Raw genomic sequence first — 27,999 nt, 5'->3', positions numbered from 1 at the left:
GATTCATTCTCCTATGTGCTGCCACCAGTAATTTTTTTCAACTATTACAATAACCTCCTTGTTTTCCTTACATGTACTCTCCAGCTTTATAAAATGTAAACTGGACTGATACAATTAAAAACATTCAAGTGTATCAACATAACTGTAATGGGAGTCTCAGAGAAAGAGAAAGACAGTATCTGAAGAAATAACAGCCAAAAACTTGCTAAATTTGGTGAAAAACATTAATCTACATATACAGGAAGCTCAATAAATTTCAAGTAGGAAAAACACAAAGAGATCCACATCTAAACACATCATAATCAAACTGTCAAAAGCTAGAGATAAACAGAAAATCCTGAAAGCAGCAAGAAGAAACAACTCATCAGAAGCCATGGAGGCCAGAGGTCAGTAGGGTGATATATTCAAAGTACTCAAAGAAAAATACTGTTAATCAAGAATTCTATATCCAGTAAAATTATCCTTCAAAATTAAGGGGAAATAAAGACATTACCAGAAAAGCAAAGACAAGAAATATACTGCTAGCAGACCTGCCTAACAAGAAATACTGAAGTTGTTTAGGCTAAAGGAACATGGTACCTCAAATCCACATGAAGAAATTAAGAACACCAATAGTTACAATGATAAATATAAAAGGCATAAATCTTTCTCTTTTTTCCTCTCAATTGGTTTAAAAGACAGTTACATGAAAAAATAATTATAAAACCAATGTTTGGCTTACAATATATATAAATGTAATATATGCAACAATAATAGTACAAAGAGAGGGAAGAATAACTATAATGGAGCAATTTATTTTACCAAAATTAATCTGAAATAGACTGTTATAAATTAAAAAATATACATCTTAAGCCCCAGAGCAACCACTAAGCAAAAAAAAAAAAAAAAAAAAAAAGAGTAAAAAAAACCAACAAAGGACTTTAAAAACTTCACTAAAAACTACTGACCACAAAAGGCAGTAGAGTGAAACAAAAAAAAGCAACATAGAGAAACTACTTCAATAAAAATGAATGAATAAATAAATAAAAAGGGGAAAAAAGAAAACAGCAAAGTGACAGGCATAATTCCAACCACAGCAATAATTACATTAAATGTAAACATATTCAACACTCCAATCAAAAGGTAGAGATTTTAAGACTGAATAAAAAAGGATCGAACTATAGGCTATCTATAAGAGACACGTTATAGATTCAAAGTCAGGCTGAAAGTCAAAGAATGAATATACCATGCAAACAATATGAGGTCTGGAGTGGCTATATTAATATCAAGCAAAATAGAGTTTAAGACTTTATCCCCTCAACCTCCCCAACACATACACAAACTGGGAAAAAAGAAGACAAAATTACAAGAGAAAAAAAGGCACATTTTAAAACAAGTTAATTCAAGAAGAAGACATTACAATTATAAACAAATATACAACAACAGAACCCCAAAATACATGAAATAAACACTAACAGAATTTAAGGGAGAAATAGACAATTCAACAAAAATAGTTGGAAGTTTCAATACTATCCCTTCAGTAATGGATAGAAAAACTAGACAAAATTATCAAATCTGTTTGGAAGAACCAAACAACTCTATCAACCAGCCTGAACTAACTGATATTTATACAACAGTCCACCCAACAACAGCAGAATACACATTCTTTTCAAGTGCACATGGAACATTCACCAGGATAGACTATATGTTGGGCAAAGGGTCTATAAACTATGGCCTATTGGTCAAATCTCATCTACAGCCTATTTTTATATGGCATGTAAATTAAGACTGCTTTCTAATTGGTTCTAAAAAACAAAAACCAGAAAACCAGTAAGAATATGCCACAGAGAATTTGTGTGGCTTGCAAAGCATAAAATATCTATGACCTAGCCCTTTAATGAAAAAGTTTGTGGACTCCTTAGTAGGCCAAAAAACAAAACTCAATGAATGAAAAAGAATTGAAGTCATACAAAGTATGTTCTCTGACAACAATGGAATTAAATTACACATCAACAACAGAAGGAAATTTGGGAATCCACAATGTTTGGAATTTAAACATGTTTCCAAACAACCCATGAATCAAAATGAAATCATAAAGGAAATTAGAAGATATTTTGAACTTAATGAGATGAAAGCATAATTTATGAAAATTTATCTGATCAGTTAAAGCAGTATTTGTAATTATATATACATATTACATTTAAGTATTAGTTATTTCAACATCTATATAGAAAAGGAAAATTAAACTAGAAAGGGCACATTAAACTCAAAGCAGTAAGAAGCCAGAAAATAATAAAAATTAAAGAGGAAATCAATGAAGTAGAAAACAGAAATAGAAATTTTTATGAAAACACAAGGGATCCTGTATAACCAAAACAACTCTGAAAAAGAACATGGTTAGAGCACTTTCACTTCCTGATTTCAAAACTGGATATAAAGGTTGAGGCTCTGCTGTCACTGGAGCCATGTGCCCAAAGAGGCACAAAGTTTGGGCCTAGGCAGTATATGAGTACCGAAGAGATGAACGCAACTCCAGGCTGAAAAGTGGAAGGCCAAGGAAGAAGAGGAGCAAGAATAGAGGGTGGAGATGGAGTTGCAGGTGACTCCAGAGAGAAGAAACTTCTAGCCTCAGAAGAGAGTAAAGATGAAGCTGACTACCAACAAAGGTGTAAAGGGCTCGTTAACATTGAGAACCCCAACCAGGTGGCACCGCTAGGTCACACAACTAGATCTGGACAGGCCAAAGAAGCTTTCAAGGAGAGAACAAGACACCGAGAAGAAAAGACAGAAGAGCACTAAATGAAAATGCATTTAGCTGGGAAGACAGAGCAGGCCAAGGCCAATCTTGCCTGGTTGGTGATCAGTCATTCAGAAAGAGCAGAAAGCAGGAAGGGCAGGAGGTTGCTAGGAAGAAAAAGAAAAAGAAAACAAATGATGATACAACTTTATCAGGAAACTGAATGCACCATGAATATGTAAGCATGGCCTGCAGGAGGAAACACCAGGCAACTGGGCCAGACAGCCAGGACCTCTGCCTGGTCTTGCCCACCCTACACCCTGGCACCACTGCAGCAGCCTCTCAAAGCCCCTCAAAGCTAGGAGTCCCTCATGGCCTGGGGCCTCCTGTTTATTATCTTGCACATAAACTCATTTAGGGGAAAAGGAGAGCAACGGTGGGTAGAGGGAACAGCTGCTATCTGTTAAGGCAAAAAGATGAAGACGACATATCTATGTAACCATTTGAATGATTTTGCTGTTTTTAGAATCTAGAACCCTTGTTGGGAGTGGGGGTTGTCTGAGAGGTGGGGTAAGAAGAGTCTCCACCAGTCACATAGATTGCACTTTAGAGGATGGTTGGCCAGGGAGAGCCATTGCTGAGTTTGCGACAACCAGCCCTAGTCTGTATTGCCTGGGTGCTCACTCAGAGAGGGACTGTCTTCTGGGAGCCTGTGCCTCTGGGTCCCTGAAGGTCATGGCTCTACCCAGGCCAGTCCCCTCTGACTGATGAGGCCTCTCCTCTCTGCCCTTCCCTGCCCCATTCCCACCCATCTGGCCAGGGCCAGTATTCCTTTCTAATCCTACTCACCAATCATATCAAGAAAACTTTACTCTGCAGCACCCAGGCAAAACATGCTCCACAAATTCAACTGATATATTTAGCAGATTAAACTTGACATTATCATTAAGACAAAACATGCACAAAAAAGATAACTCGATATAAAGCTAAGTAAACAAATCAAGACAGTATGGTACTGGCAGAAGGACAGACACAGATCATTAGAGTCCAGAAATACATCTTGACATTTATGGTCAACTAATTTTCAACAAAGGGGCCAAGGCAACTCAACAGGGAAAGGCTAGTCTTTGAAACAGTCCTGGGAAAATTGAATAGCCAAATGTAAAAAAGATTGATTTAGAAATTTCCTCACATCATGCACAAAAATTACCTTAAAATGGATTACAGACCTCAAAACAAGAGACTGGGGATGGGATGGGGACTGACTGCAAATGGACATGAGGCAATCTTTTTATGGTGACAGAAATATTCTAGAACAGGTCTGTGGTGATGGCTGCAAAATTAGCCAAATGTACTAAAAATATGGAACTATACAATGGATGAATTTTGTGGTATGGAATTATACCTCAATAAAGTTGCTTTTATTAAGCTTCTACTAAGTGACAAACTATTAAGCAAGTATCTATTTAAATTTTTTTTAAAATACTAATAGTAAGGCACAACTCATCAAATGTTAGTTTTTCCAAGTCTGCCTCTTCCTGAACTGCTTTAGAAAAAAGAACCATGTTGCTAATATCAATTTAAAATAAAATTTAGTGAGTGAAAGCTTAAATAACTTGTATACCCCAGAATTTTAGGGAAAAACACATCAAAGGTAAAAAGAATTACAGTTGAGAAAAATCTGAAAAAAATCATACCACATTCCTATCTGAAATTTTCACAGAAATTGAAAAATCATGCCAAAAAAACTGTTTCGCTTTAACTAAGCTGTTATAGACTAACAGTATTTTGTTGGCAGGTTAATATAATGGGCCAAGTCATCACTCAATCTTTAAGTACTTTAATAAAAGTGTCAGCATGAAAATGAACTTAATATGGTAACACCCAATAATTTGTGACATCCTTCAATTCCTTTGTTTCTATGCTACAAAGATAAGCAATACATTTAAAAGATGAAATTTGCTTGGATATAAATCTATAGTGATATGTAGGCTCAAAATTTGAATTTTTTCCAAGTTAAATACATCATCTATCAACATAAAAACTCTTCTATCATTTAAAAAAAAACTCTTCATATTATAAAAAATTTAGATAATACTCTAAAAAGCCATGTAACATGTCAGTACTACAAGGGACATTTAAGGGACAGACATAATTACTTAATATACTACTGATAGACTAATAATACTGACATCTATTCTAGCCCAAGATCAATTTCTATTGCCAAATGCAACTCTCTTCATAATTCTGGAAGAAACATACCATTTTCTATATACAAGGTCATACAACTGAGATGTATTCAAATGCTACATATTTTATCCAACCAACATACTCAAAAGGAAGATGGCACATGATATAAAGAATTGTCTTCAGTATTTTACTTTGAGTGTTAAAGAAAATGTGTGGCAATTACACCACACTTACCTATCCTGTAACACAGGCCATGGATGGTTAAGTTTTACTGACTATGTGTCAAGTAAGCAAAAGTCCATCTCAATATAAAGAATACCCCAGAATGCAATGGGAAATCCAGAGCCTACTAAAGACCCAAAAAGTTTTAAAAATATACAAAATAATGGAGCTACAGGCAAATAAAACGACCAAAGAGTGGGAAATTCTATACTTTTCTTTTTTAAAGGACTAGGTAAGGAAATCTAGGAGAAATATCTTAATGAGAACAGCTGATAAGGCATTTTTAGTAACTTATAATGCTAAGAAATGTTAACACTGGAAATAAAGGCCAATACCCAGTTTTCAAATTCAGAAGTCCTTTAGCATGTTTAGTGTTTCCTTTAGAAACTTCAGAATAAAGGCTACAGTTATCAATGACTCTTCACTGAGATTTAAGAAATAAAATTCTTTATCTGCTATTTGGTGCTAAGTATCAAGGACTTTATTGGCTGGAGTAGACAGAAAAAAGTGGTTAAGAGACTTCACAGAAACAACCCCCGCTGGCACATTACCCACTAGAGAAGACAAAGACTACTTATGTGAACTCTGAGTCTCCAGATTAAAATCTCCAAAAAAGTCCCTTCATGTAGCACCAAGCCCAAGCTCTATAAGTAAACAGATGCTAAACAAGTTTCAGCTTAGCTAAAAAGAATTGTTACCATTTGTATTATATTTCTATAATTTTACAATCACTAAGCTAGTGAAGGGGTCACTTAAACAGTGTATAACTTTTGATATAAACTAACTTTAGTAATTACTTCTTTATCTCCCAAGATTCCAAATTATTTATCAGTAGCAGTTGAAAGTCAGTTGAAAAGATAAATCAACTTTCTGAACAACTTTAAAAACAACATGCCTTCCCTCCAGTTTATTAGTCTACAGGATCAATTCAAAATCTGTTTTGGAGTAACTTTAATTTTATTTACATTGGACAAGCAAAACCACTACATTACATGAAAAAGGAAGAAACTAACAATTTGCCTACTAGCCTATATTCTTGTTAGTCCCGCATCCTTATATATACGCACATACACATATATACACAACTCTTTCAGTGTCTAAACAAATCGGTAAAATTCCAAAATAGCATTTAAAGACAAGTTAACATTTTAGTGTGTGTTAAGTACTGCAGTGTTAAAAAACAAAAATGTATGCAAACTCTTACAGAATTAGCAAAATATTGAATTTGGATGTGAATATCTGGTATAGTATTTTTCATGGAGGAAAAAAAAAGGTGACTTTCAGTTTAATCAGCAAGTCTATGAGTAAAAAATCTGAAACACTGCTACTCATGGGAAAGAAAATAATGGTAACATAATGATAGCGTAAACGTTCCTTGAGCCACTTTGTTCTTTGGTAGTTCACGTATTTGCATACTATCATCTGTAACTCCATCAAATCTCACCTTTCCGTTTAAAGAGTAGTTTCTTTCCTTCTCCTAAGGATCCTATTCATAATACTACTTATATGGCTAACTCATACTGAAAGATGTTTCTAAAACAAATAGGCCTATATTTCACCTTTTAAACTACTGTTAATGGGGGACAGCGGGTAAAGCTCAGCGGTAGAGCATGTGCTTGGCATGCACGAGGTCCTGGGTTCAACCCCCACTGCCTCTGTTCAGGGAAAATAAAATATATTTTAAAATAAATAAATAAATAAATAAACCACTGTTATGAAGGTATGCATTTTAAGGAATATAAAACACACACTTTAAGAAATGCATATTCTATTCAGGAACTACTTACTTTGCTTCCCCCACCCCCTTACTAAGGTTTAGAATATTCTGCCCCTACTTAAAAATTAGAGCATGGTCTCTGAGCAATGCAACTGTTTGCCAAATAAACTGAATAAGTCATACCACATTTGTAACATACTTGTGCCTAACCAAAGTTTCCCAATATATATTCAGTTCATTATTTTCAATTTGTTCAATTCATAAGTACTTTATACTTAGAGAGGCAGTCCAATCCCACAAAGGCTTATGATTTAAAATGTAACCGTAAGCCATCTTTAAACAGTTCCATAAAGACTCCAGGAGAGTGTTGCCTTTTAAAATAGGATAGTTATAGGAGGTGGGCGGTACAGTTCAGTGGTAAAATGTGTGCTTGGCATACACGAGGTCCTGGGTTCAATCCCCATTGCATTGGTTAAGGGAAAAAAAAAAATAAATAAAAATAAAATAGTTATTTCTGACAAAACCAAATTAGTAAATGAGAGTTTTTTTTAGAAAGCCTCCTTCAGTAACAAATCAAATTTTACATACCTGTAATATCAAGAACAGAAGGAGATGCAATGTAGTATCTATGAACTGTTTCAAGAAGTTGAGCACCATGGCCTTGACCTTGAAATGGAGTCAATATCAGCATCTGACTACAGTAGAGAAATTATAATATCACAACATGATCAATTTACAAACTGCAAATCACTACGAAGTTTGTGATTTTTTTCAATCAACCTTCAAGAAATCCAAAAATTATTGAGCTACTCAAATTTGTAAACATTTAATCGTCCACACTGTTTCAAAAGGAACAATGAAATAAATCAGTACACAGCCAATGAACAGTGGTGATTTTTTAAAAACAAATCAACACTATTATAGCAAGTATTGGAAACTTCAGCAGTTCCTTCTTCTGAAATAAAAGACAAGGCACGTGTTATACTGCCAATTACCTTACACGTGGCCGGGTTTTGTCTGGGTACACATAGTAATTATAGACTGTCATGTAGCCTACGGTCGCAAAGAGTGTAGCTCCATCCTTATTATACTTCTCAAATCTGCAGATAAAACAGAAAGCCAAGCAGGTCAATTACAGTCGCGCTCCCATGCAGTGTCCATTTTCTTTTCCATTCTCTGACTGAATTTTCAGTGTCAGCAAGCTACTCTGTGAGGGCCCAATGGGTACACCTGCTATGTTCTGAATATACAATTCACTTAATTGGTGTGCAGCAACTTGGATAAATCAGACCTCTTTACATCACTTCAGTGCACTTGCCTATTATAAAGATGAATAGGTGGCAAGTAAAAGAAAACACAGGCAAAGCTCATTTTACTGTTTAAGCCTACATTCAGGGCCCTAACGGACAACAGCATTTAATTCAGCTCTATTCTCAAGGTCTCCCAAAGCATAATGAAGGAAAACTCAAGCTTCATAAACAATAGTTTTTCTTTCCTGGGAAAAATATCATTATACTGTCCCAATAATTGGGCCGCCACAATTAAAATGCTGCTTTGTGGAGGTAATAAGGTCTACTGTTGCTTTAGAACTGTACTTACACTAGAAAGTAGTGCCATCTTTCATCATCCACGTCAATAAAGCTAGCAGTTTCAATAAACCACATCAAAAAGGTCTGAAGCCTTTCATGATATTCTCGAAAGCCTCTACATGTCATGTCAGCCTAGGGAAAAAGCCAAGAAAAGTCAGGTGAAACTCATCACAGAGGTAAGTGAAAGTCTGCAGAACACAAAACTATCCTGTGGGAAAATGTTTAGAAGTCTCAGATTAAGATGTGTACACAGACGCACATACAAAACAGATCTTTGTTTTTAATGCTGACAAAGACTTGTTTCCTGAAGTTAGAATAAATCACTGAAAGTAACAAAACAGAATACAGGTTTCAGGCAAATGAGGTACTTCCACCCAGGAAATAGTTAGATTTATCTTTACCTTATATATTTGAAAGGTAAAGTTTTCTCCTCCTGTTGGACTGAGAACAGAGTATGTATGGAGTAAGGTTCCAAATGGCTTGAAATCAACTTCTTTTTCTAGCAATGAAAGAAAATCACTTGTGTTTGTGCAAAATCCAGGCGGGATGATTTGTCTAATTTTGCCCTCGACATCATCTGCCTAAGGAATGGAGAGATTAAAAGACATAAAATATAATAAATTTGACTTTTAGTTGAATATGCTTAGTTTCTTTGAAATGGGCATAATCCACAAACTTCAGTTCACTGTGAAACTAAAGATGCAAACACATGTTGAACTGGGACAGAATGAGTTTTGCATGTACGAGATACTGCCACCAGAATGTAAGATGAACCCAAGTTTAACATAGAAATAAAAAAGAGAAGGTGGGTAGCCTGGAATCAACTGCAAGAATGAGGGCAATTCTACAGAAATTTCTAACATCGTGTAGAAAATGCTAACTATATCCCTTCAGGACAATTTGAACTGGCCAAAACAAAAGGCTGCTTATTATTTCACATGTGCCAAGGAGCGTATATTATCCAAGACATGAAAGAATCACCAGCAGTAGTGCAATGAGACTAGAGTCTGACCAAATGAATAGCAACCTCACTAAGCAAGGAGACAGGTCATAACTGCCTCATATACCAAACTCAAAATTAAGATAATTTAAAAAATATACCCACTTAGGAAATACATAAATTATATGAACGGATATATTATCCACTCATCCTATAATGTGACACAGTTTTTATAGAGTTGGATTTCTGACAGTAAAAAGAGACAAGCCTGGACAACAAAATTAAACTCAGAGATTAAAATTACCCTTGTTAAACAACCTCTATGAATGTTAAACTATCAGCTGAGCAGACTTCATAATCCTTTTCAAAACCCCAAAAGACCACTTGATTGAATACATTTACTACTTCTCTTTAACCATGAATATTTGATGAAGTCTTACAATAAAGTATTACTGCTTCTCACCAGGCAATAAAACTTAATGAATTGGTCTCAACTTAACAAAACCTTATCCCTCAATACAGTCCCTAAAAGCCTGACATTACATTCAACAAAATGAGCTTGCATTCTATTCAAACTTTTTCCTGAACAATGAGGCCAGGTTTTTACTTAATGGAGTTTGCCGTGAGTTCAGCTGTAATGTTTGTATTGTATCTATTTCCACAAGGACTGACACAAGAACACTTTGTGTTAACTTACTAAGCAGCTCTTTCATACCGTTTACATGCATGATGGGTATTAGTTCTAAACCAAGACCCTTGCTACTTAGCATTCAAAACAGGGAAATTAAGATGCTTAGGACAAAATACACTACAAAAGGCTAATACAACATGCTACTAATTCCTGTCCTTTCAACCATCTTTTAACCAAGTAGAAGCAATGCACCTGCAGATGAATAGCACTTTATTACCATTCAGTTACATTTTAGGATAGAGAACCAAGGATCGAGTTTATCACAAACAAGTTTTATTTTCAATGCTCTGGTACCACCAACATTTATATATAACTTGTTTATAGCTATAAAGAAAAAAGGGCTATTATTTAAAAATATAGCTCTTTAACATTTTGCCCAACAGCTTATTTCTAATATGTTCACTAGTCCTTAAAATCTACTCACCCTCAAGATCAAATAAACTGCATTTGATAGGACTAATTTTGCTTATTTTTAAAGTACTATTTGATAAATATTATTCTTTGAAACTGCTGTCTAATGTGAAGACCATCTTAAGCACATTTTATAGAATCTGTACAATTTTAATAATTACAAGAGGAAAGTGTAACCTAAGGGATAATTTTAATAGGTCTGTTGGGTGGCAATTAAAATCCAAAGTAGCGATGGGTAAAGCAGTATTAATTCAAATTTTAAAAAGTCAAGAAACACTGCTTTTAAATAAAAAGGTTTATAATCTATCAGTTTAAAAGAAAACACTTCGAAACATGTATAGTTTATATAATTTTAACTTCTAAATTTTTCCCTATGTTCTGTCTTCTCAACAAGGCATTGCAAAGCATGATCAAATAACTTCATATATCAGAAATCGAATGTACTTCAAAGATTTCTTAGAAACTCTAAGTTTCAAGCAGCAACTCTAGTTGAAGACAGAGGAGCCCAAAAATCTGAGCTCAAAGTTTAGAGAGTTAATGTTTAACTTTCAGCCTTCAAAGGATCCCTATTTATTGTAATAAATATCTTCAGATAAATATTTTGCTCTGGGCAAATTTACACATTAAGAATTTTCACAGGGGCATAAAAGGTCAAGTTTAAAAACAAGGAATCTGTAATATATATAATATATTCAAGAAAATGTATATCTGATATATTACATAAAATACATAACATAAAACCAAACAGCTCTTCAAACAGAATTCAAAACTTTGCATCACTAAAGGAAAAATGTCTGCAATTCTCTATAAATGGATTCTGTCCTAAAGGGGGGAAAAAAATCCTGTAACTATCATGCCTTAGAGATCCATACTCTTTTCTAAAAGAATACATTTTAGTTCAGTTAAACATTCTTTTTTCATATTGGATTACTGGCCAGATAATAGAATTATCACTAGAGAAAACTCCCACATAATCACTTTTAATTGAATGTAGAATTAAAGATTAACTGAAACCTTTTAGTTCCAGTGCTTGTGGCTGAAAGTTTAGATGCTATTTCTGAAGATCATGGAAGAATTCACTATCTTTAAGAATATCCTAAACTTTAATTAAAATTACATAAAAATATACTTACAGAAAGGATAAGAAATTAAGCTAAATAGATTAAGAATCGAGAATACAACCTGACAAATTTAATTAATAAAGACATGCCTTACAAATGTTTTCCTAACACCTGGCAATATCTTTTTAATAAGAAAGCATAAAAGTAACTCTTCTGTTTCTCTGTTCTCTTAGGTGACTCAAGACAAAATGTTTTAGATTGCATACTCTCTCACTATGGTCATTTCAGCTTCCAGTGTTCTATTCTTTGTCACACATGAGATGTTTCCATGAACCAATTTTTGCTTTTCCTCATCACTGCATAAAGCAATGTGCCTGAGACTAACTGGCAGTCTGCTATGATACAAACACGTTTACACTTGTATTTGTGTTTATACACATTTGGAAACCAAATTACCTCTTTAGTGTTTTTTCCTAAACTGCAGCATTTGTCTAATAAATTTGTCTGTGATGAGTTATTTCTGAAACAGCAATTTTAAAGGCATGTTAAATAGGTAATACGTGCTATCCTTTACTTGGCTAAAATGGCAGAGGCTTAATATTAACTCTAATTCTAAGAATACCTAACACATGCTACAAAAACAAGCAAAAACAATCCATATCTACATAATTTGCTCAGTCTTACACTCTCTGACAGTATTTAAGCTGTAGAAATTTCAGTACTGTTAGAGAAATTAAGTAGAGAAAAAGTGTGAATGTTTCCACTACTGGAAAAACAGAAGTCATATTTATACTTATTAATGTTAATTTATACTGCATGAGTGTTTTACAACCTAAACTCACAAACGAAAGTTCACAATAAAAACCTATATAATTTTAAAGCTTTTTATGACATTTCATAAAAAATAATTATTCATTAAGAACACTGTCATGCTTATCAAAAAAGAATATAGTGGAATACACTAAAATATTAGTCTACCAAAGAGTATTTTTTTTCATTTCCTCAAGATTAAATTTTTTACAAGTGAACAGGATTTTTCTATTTAAAAAAACCTAAGGAATCCAGAGAATTTTAAAAATATGCTCTCATCTACTCTCAAATTCAATCCATATTAATGATAAAGATAAAATGGATGACTGAAATTCAAGATAATAAAAACCTTATCCATGTATTTCAACTTTCTCCAACAAATCTTTCCCTAAAAGGCTAGCAAATTATCAAGACTGAACAATCTTAGTTACATACCCTTCCACTAAAAAGCAATGAAACTACTTCAAGAAAGGGCAAGAAGTACTGATAAAAGCAAAGATCAGGGACAACCATAAGATGAACAAACCATCACTGTCTGAATAATGAAGTTTATTGTATTGCAAAATTCAAAATAATTATATTGCTATTAAAGATGATGGTCAGTGGAGATGTTTTACAGGCATCTTAATTGTGACTAAAAAATTTTAGGTGCCACTGAAGAGCTTGCAAGAGAATGGATGATGAAAGATTAATATGGGGGAGGGTATAGCTCAGTGGTAAAGTGCATACCTAGCATGCACGAGGTCCTGGTTTCAATCCCCAGTAACTCCATTTAAAATAAATAAACCTAACTACCCACTCCCCCTCAAAAAACAACCAAAAGATTAATACAATGGCAAAATTCTAATAAATAAATAAGTTTTAGGCAGATTTGCTCTGGTTTCTGACCATTTAAAAGGGTATATTTTTCATGTACAAAAATGATGCTACATAGTATAGTCTGCAAAAACTCAATCATGATATAACACAGTCTCAAACCTAATACATTTAAAACAAAAATCTTGTTTTCTCCCCACTTAAATCAACTTCTCCAATCTTCCCTAACTCAGTCAGTAGTACCACTATTGCTTAAGCAAAGGGATTCTCCTTGGTCCTCTTTCCCTCATCAATCACACTTAATTCAACTGCAGATGCTAGTGGCTCTACCTCCAAAACACATCTTCAACCAGGCAACTAAATGCAGTGTTGCCTATAAAACTGCAATGTTCGGTCTCCCCTTTCACTCTTCTGCCCTACAGTGTGTTCTTGCATAGCAGCCAGAACCATCTTTTAAAAATATAAACCCTATCATATAACCCCCACCTACTTAAAACCTCTAAAGGCTACAAGTATTCCTACTCCACATAACCTAGTTTTGCCAACCCCCATCAACCATCTCCTACCCTTCTCCCCATCACCACAATGATTTAACAACAGTGATCTTTCTGGACTACAAAAATGCCAGGTGTTTTCATTTCAGGGCTTCTGCATATGTTGATCCCTTTACTAACCGAACTCTTCCCTCAGGGTATTACATGGCTGGCTCCTCTTCATTCAGAAACTAGCAAAATGTTTCTTCATACACTATCTGAATTTAATTTGTTTACTATTTGTTTATTGACTGCTCCTCTTGGCTAGAATGTAAGCTTCATGAGAGCAGTGACTTTGCTTTGTTTGCCACTATATCCCAGGCATGAAGAACATAGAAGCCATTGTGGAATGAACACTCTGCAAACTGAGATAGAAGAGACAAGTCTGCACCCCCCACGTCCACTACCCATTCTTTTTTTTTTTTTTTTAATAAGGGGAAAAAGAGGTCTTAGCTTGAGCATGTAATTTAAATAAATTATCTTCGATCATGATGCAAACAAATAATCCTACAAAAGGAATTATAAAAGATTGATTCCTTACTCCTAACACAGTACTTCTAAATAGAGAAACCTGGTTTCCAAGAATGGGACAATTAGAAGTCAATACAAATACATAACTATTTTCACTATGCATCATATTTGAAAGATTTATCAATAACTAAGTCAACAGTCCCTTTGGAAGATATCAATTCAGCACTACCAGCTGGAACTTAAAAACACCGAAACCCTCAAACAGTGACTTTTATATAACACAAGAAAAAAATACCACTGCATTTTTAAAAAGACTACCTAGTTGGGCTTGAAAATTTAATAATCTAGTAAGAAATACTGATTATAAAAAAACTCCATTTTAGTAAGTCTGTGTTAAGTGCTAGTTTATCTAAGATTAAATCTTTTCAAGCATCAAATCACCACAACTACAGTGTTATTCACAATCACTGTTATATCTGCAAATTTTCAAGTTTCCAAGGGACACAAACTACTGAATAAAACAAATATTAAGTTACACATTATATATCTGACAAGCTTAGTCATCTCAAATAGGGCTGGGAAATGGGAACAAAAAAAGTAAATGCTCAAAATATTTCTGGCACTGAAGCTGATAATGGATATAAGAGACTACTTCAGACCTCTTTCATGTTATATCTGATTCATGTTACAGTTCCATTAAGCTTATTGTTTGTTTTTTAATTGAAGTATAGTCAGTTACAATATGTCAGTTTCTGGTGTACAGCATAATGTCCCAGTCATGTACATACGTACATATATTTGTTTTCATATCCTTTTTCATTAAAGGTTCTTATAAGATACTGAATATAGTTCCCTGTGCTATACAGAAGAAATCTGTTTTTTTATGTATTTTTATATATAGTGGTTAACATGTGCAAATCTGAAACTCCCAAATTTATTCCTTCCCACTCCCTTTCCTCCAGTAACCATAAGCTTGTTTACTATGTTTGTGAGTCTGTTTCTCTTGTAGATGAGTTCATTAGTATCTTCTTTTTTCTATTCTTTCTTTTTTAGATTCCACATATGAGTTATATGGTATTTTTCTTTCTCTTTCTGGCTTCTTTCACTCAAAATGATCATCTCCATGTCCATCCATGTTGCTACAAATGGCATGATTTTATTCTTTTTTATTGCTGAGTACTATTCCATTTTAGAAATATACCACAACTTCCTTATTCAGTCATCCGTTGATGGACATTTAGGTTGCTTCCATGTCTTGGCTATTACATAGTGCTGCTATGAACACTGGGGTGTGTGTATCTTTTTGAATTAGAGTTTTCTCCAGATATATGCCCATGAGTGAGATTGCTGAATCATAGGGTACGTCTGTTTTTAGGCTTTTGAGGAGTCTCCATACTGTTTTCCATAATGGCTACATTAAACTACATGCCCACCAGCAGTGTAGGAGGTTCCCTTTTCTGCACACCCTCTCCAGCATTTATCATTTGTGGACTTTTGAATGACGGCCATTCTGACTGGTGTGAAGTGATAACCTCACTGTAGTTTTGATTTGCATTTCTCTGATAATTAGCAACACTGAGCACTTTTTAATGTGCCTATTGACCATTTGTATGTCTTCATTGGAGAATTGCTTGTTTAGGTCTTCTGCCCATTTTTGGAATGGGTTTTTTTTCTTATTAAGTTATATGAGCTGTTTATATATTCTGGAAATGAAGCCCTTATAATTCTCATCTTTTGCAAATATTTTCTCCCATTCTGTGGGTTGTCTTTTTGTTTTGTTTATGGTTTCCTTTGCTCTGCAAAAGCTTGTAAAATTAATTAGGTCTCATTTGATAAACAAATTTTATTTTTGCTTTTATTTCTATTGCCTGGGTAGACTGCCCTAGAGAACACTGCTAAGATTTAGGTCAGAGAATATTTTGCCTATATTTTCTTCTAAGATGTTTACAGTGTCTTGTCTTATATTTAAGTCTTTAAGCCATTTTGAGTTTATTTTTGTGTATGGTGTGAGGGAGTGTTCTAACTTCACTGATTTACATGCTGCTATCCAGTTTTCCCAACACCATTTGCTGAAGAGACTGTCTTTTCTCCACTGTATATTCTTGCCTCCCTTGTTGAAGATTTGTTGATTATAGGGCTTACTGGTATTTTTACCCATTAGGGAATTGTTTGCAAGAGGGAAGGTCCTCACACCAGTAGTATATTGAGAGCTGACAGAATAAAAGTATGGGAGCAGGAAAAAATAAATAAAATACACATTGTAAAAAACAGAAATAAAAACTAGTAAGCACAAAAGCCTGGGCCAATTTAGAACAGGTCATAAACAGCCTAACATCTTTTAAGAGAACACTACTAGACTCACAGACATAGAAAACTATGGTTACCAAAGGGGAAAAGGAATAGGGATAAATTAGGAGTTTGGATTTAACAGATATACATTACTATGTATAAAATAGATAAACAACAAGGACCTACTGTATAGTATAAGAAACTATATTCAGTTTCTTGTAATAAGCTATAATAGAAAAGAATCTGAAAATATATGTATATATATGTATGTATATGTATAACTGCATCGCTTTGCTGTACACCTGAAACTAACACTGTAAATCAACAACACTTCAATAAATAAAATTTAAAAAAAAGAGGACATTACTATATATTATGCACACTACCACGAAGTGATTCTCCCCTATGTACAACGTGGATTATTTACTAGTTGTGTGACTTTGGGCAAGTCCTTTGCAATAAAACAAAACCTAATAATAATAATAGTAGTAGTAGTAGTAATAATAATAATAATAATAATAAAAGGGGGGCTGGGGGAGGGTACAGCTCAGTGGTAGAGCACGTGCTTAGCATGCAAAAGGTCCTGGGTTCAATTCCCAGTACCTCCACTAAGAATAAATAAATAAATTAACCTAATTACCGCCCCCAAAACAAAAACCTAAATAAATAAATGTCACTGTTCAAGAAATAAAAATAAATAAATAAAAGGGGGGGGCAAGTCAACCAATCCAAGTAATAAGAGAAAATTTCAACGAAAAAGGGTGGGGCATGAGGTTGGCAAAAGATTTTTAAGTCAGAAATTTAAAGTCAGTAAAAGCCTTGAAAAAGTTGGCTTCACTGTTAATGCTTTAGAAACTACTGCTTCTTCAAAAGAAAGCTATGATATCCAGTAATACATAAGATCTTTATTTCTCACATTTAATGCTCTGCCAAGTTGTCTGAAGCACAGCATTATCAAAAATATGACAGATTTGATTTGATAAACTTGCTGGACTTACAAGCCCAAAGGACAAGAAATTTTACAAGAATGCAATTTTCAATTTTCAATTTTATATATGTTATTCAGTGATGAAAATGGCCTTTTATTCTTGAAATATTAACTCTCTGTGATGTAATCCTTGCTGAAAAGTTTCAGTGTGTTTTAATAGGAATGCCCAGGAACAGAACAAGTCTAAAATATAGAATTTTTTTAAGGTCCATCAAAGATTCATGTCCATCCCAAACATGCAGGATATACTCACCCTATCCCAAAATCCCCAAAAGTTTCAACCATTCCAGCATCAACTTAAGTCCAAAATCTCATCATCTAAAGTTATCTAAATCACGTATAGGTGAGACTCTGGGTATGATATATCATGGGGCAAAATCTCTTTCCACCTGTGAAACTAGAAAACAAGTTATCACTTCTAAAATACAATGGTGGGCCAGGCACAGGATAAAAGTTATAGATTTTTGCCATTTCAAAAGAGAGAAATGAGGGGCAGGGTATAGCTCAAGTGGTAGAGAACGTTTAGCATGCACAGGTCCTGGGTTCAATCCTCAGTACCTCCATTAAAATAAATAATTAAATAAGCCTAATTACCTCCCTGCCGAAAACAAACAAACAAACAAACAAACGGGAGAAAATGGTAGGAAGAAGTGAGTCACCAATACTAAACAATTTCAAAATTTAACAGGTCAAATTCTATTAGACCTGGGAATAGTGTGGCCAGTGACTCCACTGTCTGAGCCCGAAGCTCCACCCTCAAAGTCATTCTTCGTTTTTCTTGAAGGGTAGCACATGTTTGCAGCTGAATAGTGTTATTAGCCAGTTTCCTGCCAATAGAGTTTTGGAAGTCCATCAGCCTTCCTTCATTCTATCAAACTGGCAGTGTTTCTGCTGATATAACATTTTCAAAAACCTTGGGGGTCACCTGTGTATGCCATAAGGGTTCATGACAATAGACAAGATGGTCCTCCAAAGATGTTCCCTGATCTCTAGTCAAGCCCTGTTCCTGGCTTTGCTGAGATTACTGAGGAGATCAGTGAGTCACATGCCTATCTCTTCAGCAAAAACAAGATTATTTAGCCACACTGTTGGCTTTCTCTCAAGAGCACACTTTCCTGACAATAAATCTTCTAATTTTAGTGTGTTCTGAATAGGATGGGAATCTCCCAAATCACCAACTCCCAAATTTTTTTTGCTTAACAGTTCTTCCCTCAATTTATCTCTTTTCTCTCACATTTTACTATAGGCAGCAAGAAAGGCCACCGTGTCAATTCTTTGGAAAACTCCTTAGCTAAATATCAAAATTCATTACTTGTAAGTTGTTCTTTCCACATGAATGCAGGACACAATTCAGTGAGGCTTCCTGGCACTGTAAATCAAAGATCTTTGCTCCAGTTGCCGATAATATGTTCTTGATTTCCTTCTGAACCCCCACCAGACATACCTTTTACTGCTACTGTTGTTGCTGCTACTATTAGTACTAGAAGGCGTTCCTATTTCTACCGGCATTCTGTTTATGACAATGTATGTAATCTCTAAGATAATATAGATGTCTCTCCCATGCTCCTAACTTTGTTCTGAGCCCTCACTAGCAGTGCCTTTAATATCCATATTTCTACCAACAGTCTGTTCAAGGCAGTCTAAGCTGATTTTCTATCATGTGCCTCAAAATTCTTCCAGTTTCTACCTATTGCACATTTCTAAAGTCATTTCTACAGTTTCAAGTTATTTATTACAGTAGTACCTCACTTCCTGGTACGAAATCTGTATTAGTTTCCTGTGGATGGTGTAATAAATTACTACAAATTTGGAGGCTTAAAACAACAGAAACTTACTCTCTCACAGTCTAGACACAAAACCTAAAATCAGTATCAATGAGCTGAAATCAGGGTGTTAACAGGTCACATTCCCTCTAGAAGCTCTAAAGGACAATCTGTTCCTTGCCTCTTCCAATTTCTGATGGCATTCTTTGGCTGTGGCCACATCACTCGGTCCCTGTAGTCAAACGGCCTTTTGGGGGGGCCACAGTTCAGCCTGCCACTGTTCATACTCTTTGCCTTCACCAACTTTTGGTTCATTCGATTTGACTAATTTTATAATGTAATCAGCTTAATTATCCATGTTCATAAAGGAATATTAGAATATTTGTGGGACTAGAAACACAGCAACAGAAATTTAAATAGGCAAATTCTACATGAAGTAAAAGTAGAAGATGTAGCTATTTCCCTTAATGTTTGGGAAAATAAGTACTTTTCATGTCCACAGTAAAAACAAAAGCTGGTAAATAAAATACAACTCTGACCATAAAAGTGAAGGTTTTTATGGAGAAGGTCCACTTAGGAACAGATCATGCTAAAGTTCATGATCACAGGGTTATCTGGACTGACAGGAAGACAATCATCTCCACAACTAAATGTTAAATATGTGGTTTTAAAGCTACTATATAACAAATTCTCTTCTCCTTCTCAAACCTCTGTATTTTATAATCTGGTTTATACTCAATTGGAAGAGAGTTAAAAATAGATTCATGTCTATTCTTACCTCTACACAGTCAAAGTTCTCATCAACTTTAGATGCATATTCAACACGGAACATTGTTGACAGGCTACCAGCAATATAATACAAAAGGATCTTCAGACCTTTGTAACCAAAAGCAGTTTCACTAAAAGGGAAAAAACAGCAGTAATCTAAGACCTGAAAATGAATCTTTGCAAAGTCATTACAAAGTATTAGCCCTACACGTAAGCAAGCTTAACCTCATGGGTAGTTTCAAAATTTTAAACTACAGTTATCAAAAACAAACAAAAAATATATTTGTAATGAAACTGTGCCTCAGCTTCCCTCATTTATAAAGTAAGAGAATAACAGCCCCTACATCAGGGATGCTGTTTGGGTTAAATGAACAAGTTAATACATGTAAACTGCTTATACTATTGACTGGCACATTGTACAAGTACTCAATAAATGTTGGCCACTACTCTACTGCTCCTGTTGCTGCTGCTACTATTACTACCACTAGGAGGCATTTCAAATCAGACAAGTAATGTTAAATTGATTCATGGCTTAGTCCTGTCCTTCCAACTTGCCATGTGCATCCATCACCAATATCCAGAGCTGAAAGTGGTGACAGCACCTGTCTGATTACACCCCACTTATGAACTCAGAAAGCAGATTTGAAGCTGCTATTTTTCCAGCTTGCTCCCTGCTATCCATCTACACCTTACTATTCCCCCTTTCAGCTTAAAAAGTCTTCTAAAAAGTGAATTCCAAACTATCCAGAATAGGTAAATCTGTAAAGACAGAAAGTAGATTAGTGACTACTTAGGACTAGGGAGGGTAAGGGAAAGAGGGAGTGACTTCTAATTGGTTATGAGAATTTTGGTGGGAGTGATGATAATGTTCTAAAATTGGTTGTGGTGATGATTGTACAATTTTCAATATACTACAAACCACAGAATTGTACACTTTAAAAAGCTGAACCATGTGGTAAATTTTATCTCAATTGAGCTTTTTTTAAGAAGTGAATTCTGAAAGAAGAGTGCTTGAAAGAAGTAGTGTCACTTATAGTAGTGTCATTTCCATACCTGTCTAGGCTAGCAACACAAAATATGAGCAGTGTCCATTCCAGGACTCTGAAAAAGTTATGTGTAGTAGAAAGAAGCAGCAATGATATCAGGATCAAGATCAATGTCATGTTTGGATCCTAAGATACAGGGTTATCATGATTATGTGACTATCAACTGTCTACCTTAGAGGAGGGGTATGCAAGCACACCACTTTTAATGACATGCAAAACAGACAAGTGAATGTGCAAAATGCCATTAAGAAGCAGTATCTGTGAAACTAGATCCGACCAAGGTATTACCATAGGAAGAGATTTTAAATAGCAGTAAGAGGAAGAGAATAAAATAGTTCCTTAAAGATAGAGACCAAAGAGAAAACATTCTTATTTTTATGACGTAATAAAACCTGTTAAAATACGAACGATTCAAATTTTAGCTTGAATCAATGTATAATCAATAATAGTTATTATTTAAAAGCACATAAAATGCCTAATCTGAAATGAGAAATTCTCAAGAAATTTGTTCCATGAAGAGACATTTGTCAATTAAAAAACACATTAAATAAATGTCAAAAATGTTGAAATAATGCATAAGGAAAACAGCCACGAAGGGGAATATTTTAAATGTCAACTCTCTAACACACTTCCCTACTTAAAAAAATAGAGTTCCTTGAGAAAATGGCTGACTCCAGAACTAGTAGAGAAAGTACAAGGTGAATGTGGAACATCTTATTATATTAGAAAGTAATGTGTCTTCAAAATGATGACTATATATCAAAAGGACTCAAAAGCCAGTTTGAAAGAGTAGCCACTTGTTGAATCTGGGATAATTTGAGCATCAAAACTAATAACAGTAACAAATTATAACCCATTAAGTAAAAAAAAGGATCCTTGAATCTATTCTGATACAAACAAAAAAAAATACATAAAGGGAAGGAGAGAAGTTTTTCTTTATAGTAGAATGCCAACTAATAACTGTTGAAGGTGTGACAGAGCTAGAAAATTGCCATTTTACAATCATAGTAAAATACTGATTCAGGAGAGAATAAACAAATTTAAAACTATTGGGTGACAGTTTGACAGGGAGCACGATATTTTCAGTCTCAAAGTAACTCCCCTCAGATTACACATAAATAACAAAGAGAAAACCCATTAACCTTGTAGGGAGAAACCTGGCAGATACCTCTAAACTTAGTGACCCAAGTTAACTTAACCAACAATGGGACAAACTGTCATCACACACTTGATAATATGATATACTGAGAAGGAAGGACACATACAACTTCAATTATGGTTCTACAAAAATATGCATGATCTGAACTTAATCATGAAGAAAGAAATTAATACAAAATGAAGGTTTACAAAACTAGCCTATTCTCTACAAAAATGTCAATACCATGGAAAACAAAGTCTGAGGAACTCTTTCAAACTAAAGAGAGAAGACAACTAAATACAGTATGTGATTCTAGACTGGATCCAGGATGGGGGAAAACTGTTACAGAAGAATTACTTGGAATCATTTGGCAAAGTTTGACATGTGGATTGTATATTAGAAAACAGTACTGTATCAATGTTAAATTTCCTGAGTTTTGATAATTCTACTATAGTTATTGTCCTTGTTTTTAGGAAATACATACTAAAGAATTTAGGAGTAAAAGATCAAGATATATGTGCAACTTACTCTTTAATGGTTCAACAACAATATGTATATAAGAAACAATGATTATCAATATATGTATATAAGAAAAATGATTAAAGCAAATATAACTAAATGTTAACAATTGATGAATGTAAAGGATATAGAGTACTATTTTTGCAAATTACTGCAAATTTGAAATTTTCTCCCAAATGAAGAGTAAAAAGAAAAAAGGTAACTGACTATTCTAATAATGTAAAGAAGGTTAGAAATTAAAGAACTGTGCTAAATATCCCAGGATATCTTTAAAGCTGTTTTCCAAAAATAAATTTCCCTTAATTGCTTACCTACTTGTCATAGGATAAAACCCAAGCTTCCCAGCTTTAGGGGAGTGTATTCTAGAAGCAGTATAGCAAAACGGTAGGAAAAAAGTAGTAATGAACATGGGCTCTGCAGTCAGAATGACTGAATGTGAACTTCAGCCATTCATATGTCCTTAGGCAACTATCCAGTTCCACCAATGTTAATGTTACAAATGGTAATACTATTGCTAAAAGCATTGAGAATTAGATGAGATCATGTACCCATAGCACTAAATGATGGGTATTATATAGTAAATTGGTGTCTCAATGTCAAAAATGCCATTCTAATATACATTTTTAAATAAATTATATGAAAAATAACAGTAAAGAAAATAAATTCTGATTTATAAATTTAAAAAAATTACTTTGGTTATACTACTTTGACAAACATCTAAGTTACTTACTCATCCCCAAAGAGTTGATGGGTATATTCAGGAAAGAAAGTTCTAATGTCATTCTCAAGATCTTCAGGAAAACGAACTGTTTAAAGGAATAAAAAATATGGAGATATTAAAGCTATTAAAGGTGACAGGTATTTCTGCTTCAAGAATTTCACTTACTTAACCTTTTCCTTATTTAAAATGTCACCTTTCCCTTATATTATTTATACTGGATTCTCATGAGACAAATGAGCACTGAAAATTAGAATATTCCTTTGAGCGTTTTAATGTTGAAATCCTACTGATTCTAAGAATTAGAAAACTAAGTACGATAGAGGCATCTGATTTAGTTTTTATTTTTTGTTATGCTTACACATAATGAAAAAAGTAAAAGAAAACAAAACCAAAAAAGATACTTCGAGAAAAGAAAGCTACAGCACATCAAGGAAACAAAAAGTGCTATAGAAACATTCTGAGAACAAGAATAATCTGAGTTTGATGAGACTCATATCATTACATCACTCTTTATGACTGCAAGATAACATTTATGTTGTTCTCAGTGTTTTGGTTTTGTTTTCTGGGCTTTTTTTGTTAGGAAAAGTAACACTGCAATGACATCCTTATACACTACCTTGCTATACTTTTACAAGTATATATAGAGTAAATTTCTAGCAGCAAAATGCTGAAAAAAGTACTGAAATATATTTGAAAATATTTGCTTAAGTGCCCTCTAAAATATTCTAACAGTTTGTATACACATCATCAGCTACTTAAACTCCTTCGTTTCCCACATCCTTGAGAATATTCTGTACGCTCAACTTTAATTTCTACCAATCTAAGATGGAAATGGGCATCCTGTTAATTTTATTTGCATTTATTATGAGTACTGATATTATTGGACTTCTCTCCAATATATTTTATCTTATAAAGAAAAATCTTACCAAAAAAAAAATTCTTAAGCAATTGAAGAATGAAAAGATAATTGTAGATGGAAAATTCTAACACTGCCCTCATAGAGCACATCATTCACAGGGTACCAAAGTATCATCTAGCAGATTATCGATTTTTAGAAGGAGAGATAATCTTTTCACTGCAGAGATCAGGCAGTCACTAACTTTCCAAGTGATCTAACTTATGAACACTCATTGTGGGACAGACCAAAATTATGTGCCTCTTGATTCCATGCCAATACAACCCATACAGCATAGCCTATGAAGTTTTCTTAACAAAAAAGTTTTATCCTAGCTCTAATCCAGCTTTATATCTTCCAATTTACACAAAATATAGAGGGTAGGGGAAAAGTTAAATTCTACCAAAAGAAAGTAAGACTAATCCAGAATGCAGATTTGTTTAATAATTCTACACAATGACTTTACTCTTCCAAATAAGTCAGCAGCATAGGGGGGGAAGTTCCATGGGTGAGAGGGACTGTTCTGGATTAAAAGAGATTAAAGAAACAACCAAACACAATGCATGACCCTTGACTGGATTCTGGTTTAAATCATTTTCATTAAAGCCACTGAAGACTTTCCAGGACAACCAGGGAAACCAGAAAATTACATGACACCAAAGAACTACCATTAATTTTCTCAGGTATGATAATGGCATTATTGTTATATATGTCAATATTCATATATGAGTGTTATGAACTGTCATGCTGTTCAGAAACCTATTTTCAAATAATGCAGCAAAAATATACACACATTAAATCATATACGGAAAAATGTTAAGTGTTAAATCTAGGTGTAGGATATACAGGTGAGTATTATCTTAGTCTCTCGGTTCTTCTGTGTTTGCAAATTTTTATAATGAAAACTGAAAGGAAAAAAAGCCCTGGGCAAATCCAGCAAAATGCTAAGATCTGAAAAAGCTGAGTGATGGAATAATATATATTCATTAGTTTGCTCTGTATTTTTTACATCTCTGTAATATTTCATAATAAAAAATAAAGTAGTTCAACATGTCTAGACTTATTAACCTAAGAATTCCCAACTACTGCATCTCTAATATTTAATGTTTGGAAGTCTCCAGAAATTATTAAAAATTAATTTCAAACTACTGCTTGTAATATATATATAGCACTTTGGTAATGATGGGTAAAGAGACATGGATACAGAAAAGACAAGCAGTGAATAAGAAAAGTATCATAAGCTTAGTTATGATGACTATTTCTATAATTGAGATTGGCTTTCCTCCAATATCCACCCCTATTATCCAAATTAGAGAGGTTTTATTATTTTAGCATGGAATTTAGTCCATAGAAGATAGAAACTAAAAGAAAAAGAAAGGTGATGAGTCTTTTGTTAAAATGAAGTAAAACTTAAATAGCTTAAAGCAAATATATAAATATTTATTATTTGATTTTATAAGATTTGATTAGATTTTATATATAAGAATCCAAGAGAAACTCTTAAATGCCAATATATTTTATAAAGGACTCTTTTAATATCCAGTAAGTGATGTTTTTATATTAGTCATTATAGTACATGAAAACTTGTTCACCATACAACCTTCAACCACACTGGGCAGACTTCTAAAAGGTTGCCTAAAAGCTCCTGGGATTACTAGTTGAGAAGATGCCAAGGGCTAAACTTGATAATGATTAAGAATGGAATTTATCTCCTCAAAAGAATTTTAAGGTAAAAAGTCCTGGGCCTAGACAAAAGGAACCAACAATTGGCGCTAAGGGCATGAATAATGTAAGTTAGCCTTTAAATAAATAGGGGACAAATGTGAGTTTTCTATTCTTATTTTAAAAACTCTCAACATTTTATACAAACACAATAATAATTACAATGAAAGAAACGAAACCAGGTCTTTAAATTTGCCTATTCTGATCACGTAATAGAATAATACAATATGAGGCCTTTTATGTCTGGCTTCTACCACTTAATATGTTCTCAAGGTTCAACCATGATGTAGCACATACTAGTAGTTCATTCCCTTTTTGTGGCAGAATAATATTCTACGGTATGAAATGCTGTATTTTGTTTATACATTCATCAGTTAATGACATTTAGGGCTACATGAATAATGCTGTTACGAACATTGGTGTACAAGTGTTTGTGTGAACAATGCTGTATGCCAACACTGGTTATATACACTTAAGGAGCAGTCATGCACAAAATAATAATATGTTATTAATAACATTATTAGTTGTCACTTGAACATTTACTTGTGCCAGGAAATTTGCTAAGGAGTTTACAAACATTATTGTAGTAAATCCTTACAAGAGCTATAAAGGTAGGTAACATTACTACATCCATCTTATAGATGAATAATGCAAAAGAGACTAGTTTTTTCAAGGTTACGAAGTTGGTAAGTAGTGGATTTAAGGCTAACTCAATCTGACATATATACATGTGTACATAAGAACACATAAAAAGTGCAGTTATGTTAGTAAAGCATGAGAACAAGCAAGCAAACCAAGTATCAAGCAATAGGAGATTGAGTAAATAAATTATACAAACATGAAGTGGCTTATATAATCATTAAACATTATTGAGAAATACTTGGTGACATAAAAAAATGTTCACAATGTATATACAGTTAGGTGAACAGAACATGACACTGTGACCTCAATTTTATAAAAGAGGAATAATAAAAACGGAGATATAATTTTAAAAATTAGAAAGAGATAACCCAAATTATAAAACAGAAGTAGTTATTCTGGGTGATAGAATTATGGGCAATTTTAATTTCTTATATACTTCTGAACTTTTCAAAACTTCTCCAAAATATGTATTCTTTTAATAGAGATATATATAATAAAAAACTATAATAATTTAAAATAAGCACTAAAATCTTTCTTTCCAGGAAAACCTATGTCACTTACAATCGTGGAGAAAAATGAAAGATCAGAGCCTGGAATACTAAATGGCTCCTTCTCGCCAACATAGGACCTGCAATGAATCTTATCTTTGAATATATGTCCTATTGTTTCCACTCCTGTATATATATTTCCTATACTTCCTAGTTCTCAGAATCATTTCTGTAATTTTTGGAGGGACAAAGAAGCATAAAAGATACATTCTACTTATGTTCTTTTAGCCAAAAACAAAATTAAGAAATCACCAAGGCATGTTAATCAAGTTTCAAAGTTTAATAAATACTTTAGCATTAAACGTATCTACAGCCCACTGACAGGTGCTCATGATGTAGATATAAATGGGTTCCAGCTCTCAAGCAGCTTCAGAGATGCTGTCACATAGTCTCAAACATAGGCTAAAGATTTATTCATAATCCTGTGTTCTTTAACTAACTGAAATCTTTAGTGTTTTGACCAATACATTTTTCTGGAGCATGCTAAATTCCAGAGAATGTGGCAGAAATAACAGATGAGCCTGGAACATAGTAAACCTACATAAGTATTTGCTGAATGGTGAATGAACTTAAAGATCATCCCAGCAGAACTAACAACATACTGTATTTTAAAAATAGGTTATATGGCTTTTTAGTAGAATTTAAAAGAGAATACTGGAGAGTGAGGGGTAAGGGAAAACCAAACACACACTATATAGGAAAAAAGGAATGAGACAGTGCAAGGAAGTAACAGAAAAAGATGACAAAAGCAACAAAGAATAAATGTAAAGGAGATAAACTGACTAGGTAAAAA

General features: G+C 33.8%; 1 protein-coding gene across 4 annotated transcripts in view; it reads right to left on the bottom strand.

Annotated features, from left to right (window-relative positions):
• Positions 1–27,999, bottom strand: part of HAT1 (histone acetyltransferase 1) — a 48,469-nt gene that overhangs the window by 11,877 nt on the left and 8,593 nt on the right. For 2 of the 4 annotated variants that reach the window (XM_045520921.2, XM_074363884.1), the window contains 7 exons: positions 23,409–23,484; positions 19,986–20,106; positions 8,836–9,015; positions 8,445–8,566; positions 7,841–7,945; positions 7,434–7,540; positions 6,688–6,783 (listed from right to left, as the gene is read on the bottom strand). In XM_045520921.2, coding sequence (XP_045376877.1) covers positions 6,688–6,783; positions 7,434–7,540; positions 7,841–7,945; positions 8,445–8,566; positions 8,836–9,015; positions 19,986–20,106; positions 23,409–23,484 — 807 coding nt within the window. The remainder of the gene's footprint in view (positions 1–6,687; positions 6,784–7,433; positions 7,541–7,840; positions 7,946–8,444; positions 8,567–8,835; positions 9,016–19,985; positions 20,107–23,408; positions 23,485–27,999) is intronic. The other 2 variants (XM_010960682.3, XM_045520923.2) reach the window with 2 other exon arrangements.

Source organism: Camelus bactrianus, chromosome 5 (genome assembly GCF_048773025.1).
Source record: "Camelus bactrianus isolate YW-2024 breed Bactrian camel chromosome 5, ASM4877302v1, whole genome shotgun sequence".
Lineage (NCBI taxonomy): Eukaryota > Metazoa > Chordata > Mammalia > Artiodactyla > Camelidae > Camelus > Camelus bactrianus.
The sequence above is the reverse complement of the archived record's forward strand: the minus strand, read 5'-3'. Positions and strand labels throughout refer to the sequence as shown.